The 13,823-nt window shown below is 34.2% G+C and overlaps 1 protein-coding gene across 1 annotated transcript in view; it reads right to left on the reverse strand.

Annotated features, from left to right (window-relative positions):
• Positions 1-209: 209 nt before the first annotated feature.
• The window catches only part of LOC135220952 (cGMP-dependent protein kinase, isozyme 1-like), a 490,937-nt gene continuing 477,323 nt past the window's right edge, over positions 210-13,823 (reverse strand). Inside the window, exon 15 of the mRNA XM_064258605.1 lies at positions 210-7,665. Within this exon, the coding sequence (XP_064114675.1) occupies positions 7,570-7,665 (96 nt within the window). The 3' untranslated portion in view covers positions 210-7,569. The remainder of the gene's footprint in view (positions 7,666-13,823) is intronic.

The following is a 13,823-nucleotide window of genomic DNA, read 5'->3' on the forward strand; positions in this document are numbered from 1 at the left end:
AAACTTCTTTCAGTTTTCTTCTGAAGATGGAGAAGGAAACCCATAAAATTACTGAGTGTTGTTTACTTGTAAGTATCTACATAGTATTTTACTCAACACTCGAGTACTTTAAGGCCTTATGTAAATACTTATAAGTAAACAAGTTATACTCAGTAATTTTGTGGGTTTCTTTTTCCAAGCTCCATCATATTTAGGGTGAAGGATAAATATTTATAATATAGCTTTTATTAAAGTAATTGTCACAATTACTTCAGACATACTAGACATATATCTTATAATTCCTCACCCTGAAGTAGAATTATGTAAAACAGTGACTTCCTTAAAATAAAGGAACACATGAATTTCAAGCTAAATGTGGACTTTACAAAATAGTTTATGAAGGAGAAGACTAACCTTGAGAAAACATATGTAACAGGTGCTCATTTACCACAGCAAGGACTCAGACTTAGTACTGTATGTGGTTAATGACACGACATACAGTTTCTATTCATTTCCGATTTACTGTACAGTGCATAAATATGAGGTCAAGAGAGTACAGCTTTGGTGTACAGTAACATACACATTAAGGTCAGTGAGGCACCTGTTAGATTTATTTATTTAAATTTTTCTCTGCATGCTTGAAAAAGAATAAAACAACAGCTATCATATTTATACAGCAAATTCAAGTAGATCTACACGGGCTTCTCACTTGGGAAAAAGCCGATGCCTTTATTTTATACTTGGAAAAGTAACACGTCAAACTTGCACAACAAAATTTTATTTACATACACGTTATGCGTTAAATACTATTGGGTTTGATGTGTTACTTATCTTTAATTGCATATAAAGTCAGTACTTCTCAGTCATAAAGAGTTAACAAAGAAAACCTTACCTCTACATGAACTTAGCAAATTTAGTTAGCATAGCATAAATAGCAAAATGAAAAAAAAAAATTAAATGGAACATTATAATTGACTGTGTAATTGATGTCATGGGAAAATATATGTTTATATACTTATATATATTTATATATATAGCTATGATATACTTACCCTAAGTACTCATGACAGGCAAGTGCTTGAACAGAGGCACCAGCAGTAGCAGAGGCACAAAATGGTCGTCATGTATATTAGGATTGTTCAGAAGGGTAAGATTTACATTCATCAAGTATCACAAAATATTTGTTCTTCTAGATTTACAATTCAATTAATTTATGAGGATTACAAATGTTAGACTGAAATATTTCACATACATTTTACAATTAACATCATGCTGATATTTTCTAAAGAGTGTAAGTGTACCAACACAACTGTAAAATGTTTTTATATAGTGTTTTATTATTTTTACTTCTGAAAACTTTCTACATAGTTTATCATGTTAATACAATGTCTATTAATTTTCAGTTCCTAAGCAAGCAGTCGGTTTGTATGGCTGCCAAGCATATTTTTAACTTTTGCAGTTTTCAGCATAACAGTGATGCAAAATTGACATACAGTTATCGTATGAAACTGTATTATTTTTATTTTCATAAGATATCTGTAGCACTTTCTGACAAATTTCCAGCAGAGAACACTATTCTGTTACGAGACTAAAACCAAAATTGAAGAAAGACCAAGTCTGTATCTATTTTTTATTTTTATTCTGTGGACGGCAGAACTGACCTTTGTATTGGTGAAGAAAAGAAAGTGTTTCTAGTACAAAATGACTGACTAATCTAAAATTTTACAGGAGAGGTCCACTATGTGAGTAGAGTACAATGTATTATTATGCAGATCATTGCACAAAGGTTTCAGTGCATTTATATTTCATCCCCAAAGTGAGAAAAGTAAAAGAGAGAGAGAGAGAGAGAGAGAGAGAGAGAGAGAGAGAGAGAGAGAGAGAGAGAGAGAGTGAGTGTGTGTGTGTGTGTGTGTGTGTGTTTGATCAGATTAAGAAAACTTTCCTAAGTTATATATTTCTAAATGAGAATTATCTCAAGAGAGACTGAACTGTCAAAATGGAAATGAGAAAAATATCTCAAAACTTTCATAAATAAACAAGTTAGTAATGCTGTTATTCATGAAGAAATTGTATTGCATGGTGAATGTGCTTAAATGTCCAGTCCAACAAAAATAAGTAGTAATGTGAAGTGTGCTTATATTTAAAACAGGGAAAAGTTGCAAATGAAACAGATTATTAAAAAGAGAAAAATTAACCCAGTCACTGAATACTAATTATGCACCATTTTAAAGCATTCTAACAACAGTATTTTCAAGAAACTTGTTCATATTTACTTTTTTATAAGATTATATTTTTCAAGTTTGGTGTTGTGGATTAATCATGTGAAACAATCTTTTTTATTTATAGTGTGTTTATCGAACACTTGTATACAGGTACTGTGCATATTAAAAAAAATTTTTTTTGACACAAAACTACCAGTGACATTTTGCATTCAACTTAATACTGTTTTCAATCCAATGAATAGAAGCAAAGCACAATTAATGAATATTAAGAAAAGTGTACTAAAACGTTGCAAGATGCCTAAATGTATTTCTGGCATTATATACTAACAGTACTTACCTAAAATGTACTAGAACTGAAGCTTTAAATAGGCTAGGTTGGCTATTGAACGTGAACATGTGTAAAGCGTTTCCTTATTCATACAAATGAATGTACTTAAATCTTAACCAGATTTAAATGAAGCCATTGTAACTCTTAAAACTTCTGAAAGACAGGGAAACAATAAGGTCTATGTTCAAGTACCATTTTTCACTAACACTACAGTGACCTAACGAGGAGTTTTTTAAGCAATTTGGTTGCTGGTGAGGTTAGTGTGAACAAAAGAATTTACAAGGGCATACAAATATTCTATATTCTATAAGGTATCTGAAGAATCCTATGCTTCTTGGTAGAATTTATCAAGCTGTGCAGGATAAATGAAGACCACAACTGCTGATGAAATACTAATGGGATATTAAATATTTCATCCAATTTCAGATGAATTTATACCGAGAACCTTGTTCTTTGAAACTATATTGCCCATGGGGTGTCTGAAAGGTAATTTGACCGCTAGTGAATTTTAAAGTGGAAATATATATATATATATAATATTATATATATATATATATATATATATATTGATATATATATATATATAATATTATATTTTTTTTTGGGGGGAATTTTAATTTGCTAATAAAATAGAAATGGGAACTTCAGTACTCACATACTTGTAAAGTGTTAATTTGATGTTAAGTTTCCCATGAGGTTGATATACTTAAAGCTACACTGGAAACTACCATATTTGAAAGATTATTTGAATGGTAACTGTATTATAATTTGGTGATTAGGATTTCTGAAGGTCAGTGAACTGCTGGTAAATTTACTTGGGAAGAAATATACGTATTTGAATGTTGGCAGTCATGGGAGTAAGGGATAACTGCATTTTTTATGGGGAACTGTATGAACTGTAGTATTATTTAGCACCAGTATAATCTTAGACATACTGTACTACATGAATTGGGAATTCTTCCTCAAGATTGCTTCCATACCAAACTAGGATGAGGGTTGGAGAGAGACAAATGTAATGATTAAGGAGGATGTATAAAGGATTCAAATATTAGAAAAGACTATGGGGAAACAGACTCTGTGTGATTGTCATACAAGAGCTACTGGTGTGATATTGTTTACTATACTGTTAAAAAAGATTACATTATTCTTTGTGGTGATTTCTTATTTAATCAAATTATTTTATTCAAAATGGTCAAAACATGTTATCATGTGAAGGTCATTTCCTGTGAGTACATAGTATAAGAATTTAAAGTGAGTTTAGGCGAGACGGTAATATGTATTGAAAAACCAAAGGTTTAATTACATTCTACTGATAATTCTTATAAAGGCTTTCGCTCTCATGTTGTCACTTATGAGAGGAATTTCACACCATACAAAAAAAAAAAAGCAAGAATTTACTTATCCACAATTTGTGACTGCTACTGTATATGTTTCGCAGCTCAAATGTCAGGAAGTCTTACAGTTATAGTAAGTGCAAGGGTATTATTAATTTTAATATAGTATTTACAATGAGTGATTTTAGATCCAAACAAACTCAAAACTTGCAGGAGAAAGGAGGATCTGAAACAAATAAGGCTTACATTTCCAGGACACAATAAACATAGATGCTGTGATCCATCTATCTTAAAATGATTAGCAATGAAACCATAGAATATAACACTGCACTAAAATTAAATGCATATTAATTATCCTAACATACACATCCTTAAAGCTTATCTTGTGCAAAAGTGACTTTGGCTATTTTCAACATCTTATACACTCAAAGTTTTTGCTCTCTAACTCTGAGAACCTTGGATTGCCCTGTTACATAAATTTGATTGACATCCTTGGATTTCTAGTTAAATAATCGTGAAAAGAAATTTAATCAAACAGAAAATCTATTAGCAAAGAATTTTTTAAAATCCTGAGTTTGCTGAAAACTCACGAGACAATTCTGATTTTGTGGAAGATGCTTAAGATTTGAGTTGAAAGTGTATTATCACGTAGATTGAACAGGGCAGTCTAAAATTCAGGAACAAAGAGTGGGTTGAAGATTTTTCTTGTGATAATTTTTAAATTGTTCTCTTGTATTTAGATTTGACATTTGATGTGTAAAATTTTGTCATTAAGCAAACATTTGATGTGTAGAATTTTGACATTATGCAACATAAACATATTGTTTTAGTAACATATTCAGCAATCAATGTATTCACTGTCAAATGTAATTATGATTAAACAAGATAAGTAAAACTTATTTGAACCTCAAGCTGTACAGAAATAATTAACAAAATGTTAAAACAGAGGCTTGTTTTATCAAACTGTATAAATATGAAATTTACATCACCACAAGCAGTATAATATATTACAACATTAAGTGTAACTAAGCATATATGAAAGAGTGAAAAATCAACATGATTTCTTGAACTATAAAGTAAGTGGACAGTTAATGACAATACAGTACAGTATATACATATGAGAAAATTACTAAGTGCACTAGTTTGTCAATGTGAAGTGAGATTGACATGATTTAATAAGCACCAGTCTTATGATAAATGGTATTTACAAATCACCAAGAAATAGAGATTGGTTCAGGAGTGAATAGTAATGGTCATCCAAATTCCAGCAAACTTCTTGAGAGAAAATTAATTTCTTGTGAGAAAAATTAAGCATAAATTGCAGTGTCTTAAAGGATTACAGTCTGTCCCTAACCCCATATCTAATATACATTCCAAAGTATGGTTCAGTATAATCATTAATAGTGTACTGGATTTATAACTCTGTTTTGAAGAGTTAATTGTATTGATTTTGTAACACAAACTTTTGCAAACCCTGTATATGAATAGATAAAAAGCATCATTAATTACAGATAAAAGTTTCAGTAGCTGGCAGGACCCTTGCATGTTACAGTAGTTCAAACTAATGCTGAGCAGCTTTAAATCCACTGAAGATAAGTTAACCAGACCACAATGCCTGAAGATATAAATTTTAACACCACCCAATGCCAAAAGCATCATTTAAATTAAAAATTAATACGTACCATTATGCAAAGTGCAATACATCTAACAAATCAGTTTAAATGGTAGAATTTCAGATTTATTTCACAAACCTGAATAAAACAAGTACTTTATAAACTTTCAATAAATTTCTTCACGTATTATTATAAGTAACCAACAAGTTATAATTCCTCTTAGTTCCCTGAAAAATACTTGCACTATGTACTATACTTCACAAAGTTTCTGTTAAAATTCAGGAACTACAAAGATATTGTATTTTTTAAGTAATTAGGCAGTTTTATGCTTATAGGAGAGAAATTTCCTATTAGCAGACCATGAAATGCATACTAACTACATATCATGAAGACATGTCTGAAAAATGGTGAAATGAATACTGGTTTATGTAAATTGTGAAATGTGCTCAGTCTTTTGCCAAGATCAGCTTAAAGTACAGTAATATAATTCATGTACTAATAGGAACTGTTTGGAGCAATATAAATACCAGTACGTATACTGTATACTGTATTTAAAAAGCTATTCCTCACATCTTTCAAATTTAAATACTGAATTTTAATAGTGTAAAGTATTATTATTTTAAATAGCAATGCAATATTAAGTTCAGTCAGTGATCACATAAAAGATTAAGGCATGTAACTTAATTAAATATCAAGCACAGGAATGCATTCTTCACATTTAGAGGTGAGTGCCTAATGTCATATATACCTGAGGAAAGCTAGCTGTGTACCTGTCACTTATGGAAATTAGTCTTTTAGGCTAAGTCCTACAGGATAATTGCTCATGGCTTTTATATCCAGCACCTAAACCGGAATATTTCCCAGTGATCACTTTATAGTTGAAATACAATAAACTTTAAACCTATTGTTGGACCAATTAATTTGATTTGAATGCATTTGAAGTAATTTCATTCAACATACTTTTAAAGGCAAATGAGCATTGTTGCTTGCTGGGTTACAACAAGTAAATAATTAATGAGGTTACCCATGAAAATACAGTATTCAGATAAAGCTGTGCTAATGCTAAAGAATGTTTCATCTTCATTTTGATATCCAAATGCCAAAGTTCCCTCCATTAAAAAAAAAAAACAATTGAAATTGCATCTGCCAAGAGACTTTCATATACAATGATGTACATGAAACTATGCTGAAAATTATGCACTTGTTTGTAAATCATTATGTGAACAATATGTTTAAAAGACCTCAAAATTAATACATTGACTAAAAATGTCAGATCCTCAAATTGAGAGTCTTTCAAAAGGCACCATTATGAAGCGATTACAGTATAATGACATGACAAAACCTAAGGTCATACACATACAGCATAATGCTGTATATATTATTCTACAAAGAGAATATTACATCTTTTTACAAATGTACATAGTCATTCATGTTACGGACTTCTCTAAATGAACTACCAGTTTGAAACAGATGTTGGTGTACTCTGGTTTTCACACAATTTTACAATTACATACTGTAATGTATAAAAGTGTACTACATAAATATCAGTGTTATAATGAAAATGGCCTTGGACAAATCAAGTACTGTATTATATAATGTGTGATAAATAAGGGTGATGCTTTAAAAAAACTTCAAACATTTCGAGCAACATTCCAGGACCAAATACTTTTAAAGTTTGTATGAAAGTGTTCAAGAGGTCAGCTTTATCATTAGATGGTTATTTCAGAGAGAAAAAAAAGTTTTTCCTAATAAGAAATTTTCACACTTTCATCTAGTCCAGATACCAAGATAACATTAAGGTAGCATAGGGCCCATCTTTTCATTGGTATATATTTGCCTTCAAAACATCAGCAAGCTTTCAAAGTGAATATTGCAATGTCAAGATCATCACACAATGTACCTTAAGCGCAATAAACATTTCTTATTACTGTATCTGTAATAATTTCAAATAAAAATTGAAAATCTTTTTAATCTAAAAGTACCACTTCTCTGTGAAAGCTATGCTGTACTACTTTGTGTGAAATATTAAATACGTCACATTTACTTTTGCAGTTTACTCTCAACTTGAAAGTGCAATTTTACATAGTAAATTCTTAAAAATCTAGATCCCAACCACTGAGCTCGTCACTAGGAACTTCAACATCACGAGGGTAGGAGTCAAAGTTACTGGCATCTGTAGGTCCTCTTATCTGTAAGAGAAAATAAAATTAAGAAAGGAAAAACGAGAATTCAACACAACTTATATGTTATAAATCTTATGATAATCATTATCCAATATGGGTATGTATCCTTCTGTAAAATTCTTCATCACTCAAGTTGCAGTGCAAACCTCTATAGTAGGGCATGCTTAAACACAACTCCTGAGAGAAGAAAAATACTAAAAGTAATGTACTATACACAACAGTTCAGAAATAAATAAATATAGCAAAGTAGCATAGCCTTTTTAGGATATGTATATATACTACATGAAAATGACATTTTTATAATAAAAATGTATACTTACCAAGTAATTATATATCCTAAAGTTTCACTCACCAGCAGCTTAAATTTTGAAATTCGTAGTAAAACTATTTTGTGTAGCTTAATTGGCCCGGTCCACTTTCAGGGTAAGGAAGGAACAACACAGCTGAGTTGTCAATTGTTTTCTGCCCTTACATCCATATGAGGGGAGGAGGGAAGGCTATGATTCATAATTACTTGGTAAGTATAAATAAAATTTTATTTTATTATAAAAATGCCATTTTTATGTAAGTAACTTACCAAGCAATTATTGCTGAATCCCACATTGAACTGGAGGTGGGAAAAAATAGACTCTTTCTATTCACATACATTATTGATGATAATGAGTTGCAGAATATGAAATTGTTAGCATTGTATCAATGCTTGTTGTTCCTTACCTGGTACAAGAGCTGTTGAAGGTAGATACTGCCTCTAGCTGTTGCTAATCTTATCTGTGTACGGTTTGGCGAAGCAGCCCGACACACCTCTACATAACAATACAAACAAAACCAGGCCGCAGTACCAACAAACCAATCAACCAGCTATAAATACCTACACCAAGTATTAAATTAACACCCAACCATAAAAAACACCGATACTAGTAGGTACTCCACGTACACCGTATCCCCAGTCTTCCCTCGAACTCAACATGTTAGTTCAAGGCAAAATGATAGGAATGTTGCAAGACTTCTAACGCCTCATCCCCAACACCATACCATCCACTGATAACAGACCCAAGGTACTGCAATCATTGTAAGTCATTTCTACATCATGAAGATAATGGGTAGTGAATACTGACTTTTATCTCCAATAAGTCACTTGTAAAATGGAGGGTAAGGATAAACTAGTATACCTGAAGGCTAATGAAGTTGCAATGGCTCTTACTTTGTGAGCTTTGGCTTTGAAGGAAGGTATGACTGCTTCTTCAAACAAAGAATGAGATTTGGTTATCAGATCTCTTAGGAAGAAAGGGTGCGAGATGGATCCTTCACTGAGCACCAAAGATTACTTGAAGGGCCTCCAATTTTCTCTGTTCTATGGAAGTAATACCACAGGGCTCTTACTGGGCACAGAACTCTCTTCCTCTTCAGGGCCCAGGATTTCCGACAGACTTTTAATAATGAAGGAACATGGCCAAGGCTTGGCTGGGTTCTCATTTTTTGCTAAAAATCCCAGGGTGAATGAATAAACTGCATCCCTTTGGGAAAATCCAATTCTTTTATCTATAGCATGTACTTCACTGACCTGCTTAGCTGTCAACAATACTAAAAGAAAGAGGGTCTTTCTGGTACGTAATGTCTTGTGATGAAGAAGAACGCACAGGTTCAAAACGAGGACCAGAGAGCCATTTCAAGACTACATCCAAATTCCATGAGACAGTTGCTGATTCCTTGGGTTTGGATGTATTAAAAGAGTTGATTAGGTTGGAAAGATCTGGATTGGAGGACAGATCCACGACTCTATGTCTGAAAACTGAGTTCAGCATTGCTCTGTATTCCTTAACTGTTGACAATGAGAGGCCTCTAGATGTCGTGAGGTACAGAAAGAATTCCACAGTATCTTCCTCAGTATCTATTACAGATGTCTTAGAAGTTGAGACATTATGACATCTGCACAAGGCCCTGAAGACTGTCCACTTGGCCTGATAAACTTTGGCCAATGAAGAACGTCTACATTCTGCAATAGCAGCCGAAACTACTCTTGAAAGCCCCTACTATCTAAGGAGTTTCATGACTGTTGAAACTGTCTGAAATGGGGCTGTCTGAGAACGACTGGGCCTTATAGATAACAATCTTGGGAAGTCTGTCAGTAGCCTTAGGAGGTCTGGGAACCATTCCTGTGTTGGCTAGAATGGGGCCACTAGGGTCATTGTCACATCCAAATAATTGTGTAACGTGCTGATTACTTCCCATATCATTTGGAATGGCGGGAAAGCATATACATACATATACTTTCTTTGTTGGACCAGTCTTGTAGTATGGCGTCTGTTGCCAATGCAAGGAGATCCCAGACTGTTGAACAAAATATTGGATTTGGTTGTTTTTGGAGGTCACAAAAAGATCTATGAGAGGTCTCCCCAACAGTCTCCACAGGTCACTGCACACCTCTCGATGTAGAGTCCACTCTGTGGGGAGCACCTACTTGCAATAACTCAGACCATCTGGATGAACTGGGTCACCAGCTTTGTAATGGTTGTGCTTTGCCCAAAGGAGGAGAGATCTTGCTGCCTTGCAAAGGGGAAAAGAATGAATCCCCCCTTGCACCATCACTGTCTGTTTGTGGACTTTCTTTGCAAAATACTGGAGTCCTAAATAAATTGCTATTAGTTCCTTCAAGTTGAAGTGCGATTTGATCCTGAGACCACTTCCCTGATACTTCTTGGTCACCTAGGAGAGCCCCCCAACCTAGATTTGATGCTTCCGCATAGATGTCTAGGTTGGGGCTCAAAGGAAGGAGAGACTTCCCTCTGAAAGTCTGTTGTCTGATTTTCACCATAGGAGATCCTCCTTGATCTGAAAGATGGGAAATATGAAGGAAACTGGAAGAGTTCTCCCCAGCTGGTCGAAGATAAAACTGAAAGAACCTCATATGTGTGGTGATATGGGGCTAATTGAGTAATTGGATACTATTAAGTTTCCAAGGATATAGGCAGAACGATGAAACACATCTTCCTATGGCAAGGATTTATTCAGGTCTAACGGATACAAAGGGGTTTGCAATGTGGGCCTCGTAAAAAAAAAAATGCATGTCACAGATTACAGCAATACAAACTGGTGCAAACTCACAACATACTCCCTTCATCAAGATATTCATGTTACCCAATTCTCATTTCCTTTATACATTTGACATGACTTTGTGTATTTAGACCCATAGTCAGTACTTCAGTCAACATATCCTTGGCTGACATACGGCACAGGTACACTTCTTCAATACATAATGATACATCACACCAATATGTTTAGTTCTAGCATGAAAGCCTTCATGCTCAGTCAACTTCAGTGCATTCATATTATCATTATACATCAAAATACTTCCAGATCTACAAGTACTTAACTTAAAAAGAAAACCTCTCAAAAATACTGCCTCTTTACGCGCATGAGTATACTTATAAACTCCGCTTCAGTACTCAATAATACTGTCACTTCCTGCTTTCTACTCTCCCCACTAATAGGACCATTAGAGTTTAAAAACATATCCTGACGCAGATTTTCTCCCAAGTCATTTGCAAAAGATGCATCACACAAACCTGTCACATCATTTTCAGATTTTTAATAATTCAAAACTCCATAGTTCCTTTTAGATATCTGAAAATCTTTAGAACAGCATGCCAGTGCTCCTTACCATAACTATCATTGAATTGTCTAAAGTAATTAACTGGATATGAAAAAAGCATCAACACAAAGTGCAACAATGACAAGTTTGGCTCCTTTCTTCCACACATGGACACATGACTCATACTTAGATTGTTTGAAGCCAACGCCAACTAGAAGTATGTAAGTATATCTTAGTTTTACCAGACCACAGCTGATTAACAGCTCTCTTAGGGCTGGCCCGAAGGATTAGATATTTTTACGAGGCTAGGAACCAATTGGCTACCTAGCAATGGGACTTACAGTTTATTGTGGGGTCCGAACCACATTATTATAGAAAAATGAATTTCTATCACCAGAAATGAATTCCTCTGATTCCACATTAGCAGAGCCGAGAATCTAACTACAGACCACCAGATTGGTAGGCAAGTGCGAAAACCACTCAGCCAATAAGGAACTACAACTCCAACTAGAATGACATGCACTTTCTCATACCAACATCTATTTGCTTGTTTGAGTCCATACACTACCTTATTCAGTTTGCACACTTTACCACTATCCGTTACAAACCTTCAGGTTGGCATATAGTATTTATTTCCTTTTTTAGGTCACCATTTAAAAAGGCTGTAGAAATGTCTACATAGTGAATTTGCAGATCAAGTTTAACAGTAAGCAAAAAAGAAGTCTCAGTATACTGTATCTAATAACTGGGGCATAGGTATCTAAAAAATCAATACTACCATATTTCTGTGAACATCCAATAGCTACCAGTCTAACTCTGAATTTAGCAACATCCCCATCAAAATTCTGCTTAATCCTAAAAACCCATTTACATTTTACAACATTTTTACCAACAGGCTTCTCAACAGGATCCCACACATTATTTTCTAAGAAAGACTGAATCTCTTCATTTCACCGCTTTTTCTCAGTAAATACTATCTTTGCCTTTCAGGGCCTGACTAACAGTATTTGGTTGGTTGAAAGTGATCATCAAACACAACAATACAACACAGAAATGCTGTATACATCTCAAAATCAGGAAACTTTCCTTTTTCTGCCTCTAAGGGGGTACCTCCTGTTTTGCACATTTTCATCAATATTTTCATTATTTTCCCCACTAATTCTCTTACCTACATTTTCCCCCCTCAAAGTCGCCATGTTCAGTATCATGGAACTCAACTTCTTCCTCCTCAACAAGAACTTCCTCCACATCATTTCCCTTAACTAAATCAGCCATTGGAGAACAAACAACATCACTTACATCTGTCACACCCTCATAGCAAGGAGTAAACTTACCTTCAGCAAACTTAACACTATGCTCAACAGAAATACCCTTTGGTTTATCAGGATCAATCAAGCAATACCCTTTGCTCTCTTTGTCATACCCAACAAAAACCACACTTACTTCTTGCATCCAACTTGTCACCTCTAACCTGCTTAGGTGCCTGCACATATGCATTACAACCAAAAACTCATCAAATTAGAATATTTCAAAGCCAATCCAGTGAATCTCTCCTCAGGAATACAATTATTAGCATCAGTAGGGGGTACTTTGTTCTGAACATTCACAGCCATATTGACAGCTTCTGCCCACAATTTCTTTAAACACTGAGCTTTAAACATCATACTTCTAGCTGCTTCAAATGTTGACCTATTTTGCCTTTCGGCAACACCATTCTGCTCTGGGGTATATCTAACAGATCTCTGTTGTACAATCCTCTGCTCTTGAAAAAAGAACATAAATCATTATTCATAAATTCACCTCCATTATCAGATCTGAAAATCTTCAGTACTTTTCCTTTCTGAGTTTCACATTGAGCAACATATTCCATAATTCTGTCCTTGGTTTGTTTCTTAATCACTAAAAAATAAACACTGACAAACTTAGAATAATCATCAACAATTGTGAACACATACTTGGCTCCACCAAAACTCTCAGGAAGTGGCCCACACAGACCTGCATGTTCAAGATCTAAGACCTCTGAAACTTTGGGTGAGATTGAACATGGAAAACCTTGCCTTGATTGCTTACCTAAAGCACAAGCAACATACATGTCATCATTTACATTTGTATATTTCACATCATCTGAATATGAACACAAAAGAGGTGTTGACGATCGAGAGGTCAAAAAACCATGCTGATTCTGAGAGTCTGTGATGTTCTTAGAGGTGAAAAAACACCAAAGCTCTCTTTTTGACCACACCCATTGCAAAGAGAGAAACAGTGCCTTGTGTGTCATCTCTAATACCTTGATTAGTGTAAGACAGGACACACTTAATTTTTCTAGCTAAAGCCCCAACAGCCCAATCTAGAAAACTTATAACTTCAAAAATCTTGAATAAATTCTAAGGAACATGATCTAATTCAGTAGTGGAGAACATTACTTTGGCGGAGGCAAAGGCTGACCTTCAAGATGAATTAATGAGCCCAGAGAAGTTTCCCTAGGACAGGGCAGCCACTCTCAGAGAAGGAGCTTCAATATGCATTGTATCTCCAACATACCAAACAAGAAGAAGAGTATTCAAAAGATGACTTT

This window comes from Macrobrachium nipponense, chromosome 2, assembly GCF_015104395.2.
Source record: "Macrobrachium nipponense isolate FS-2020 chromosome 2, ASM1510439v2, whole genome shotgun sequence".
NCBI lineage: Eukaryota > Metazoa > Arthropoda > Malacostraca > Decapoda > Palaemonidae > Macrobrachium > Macrobrachium nipponense.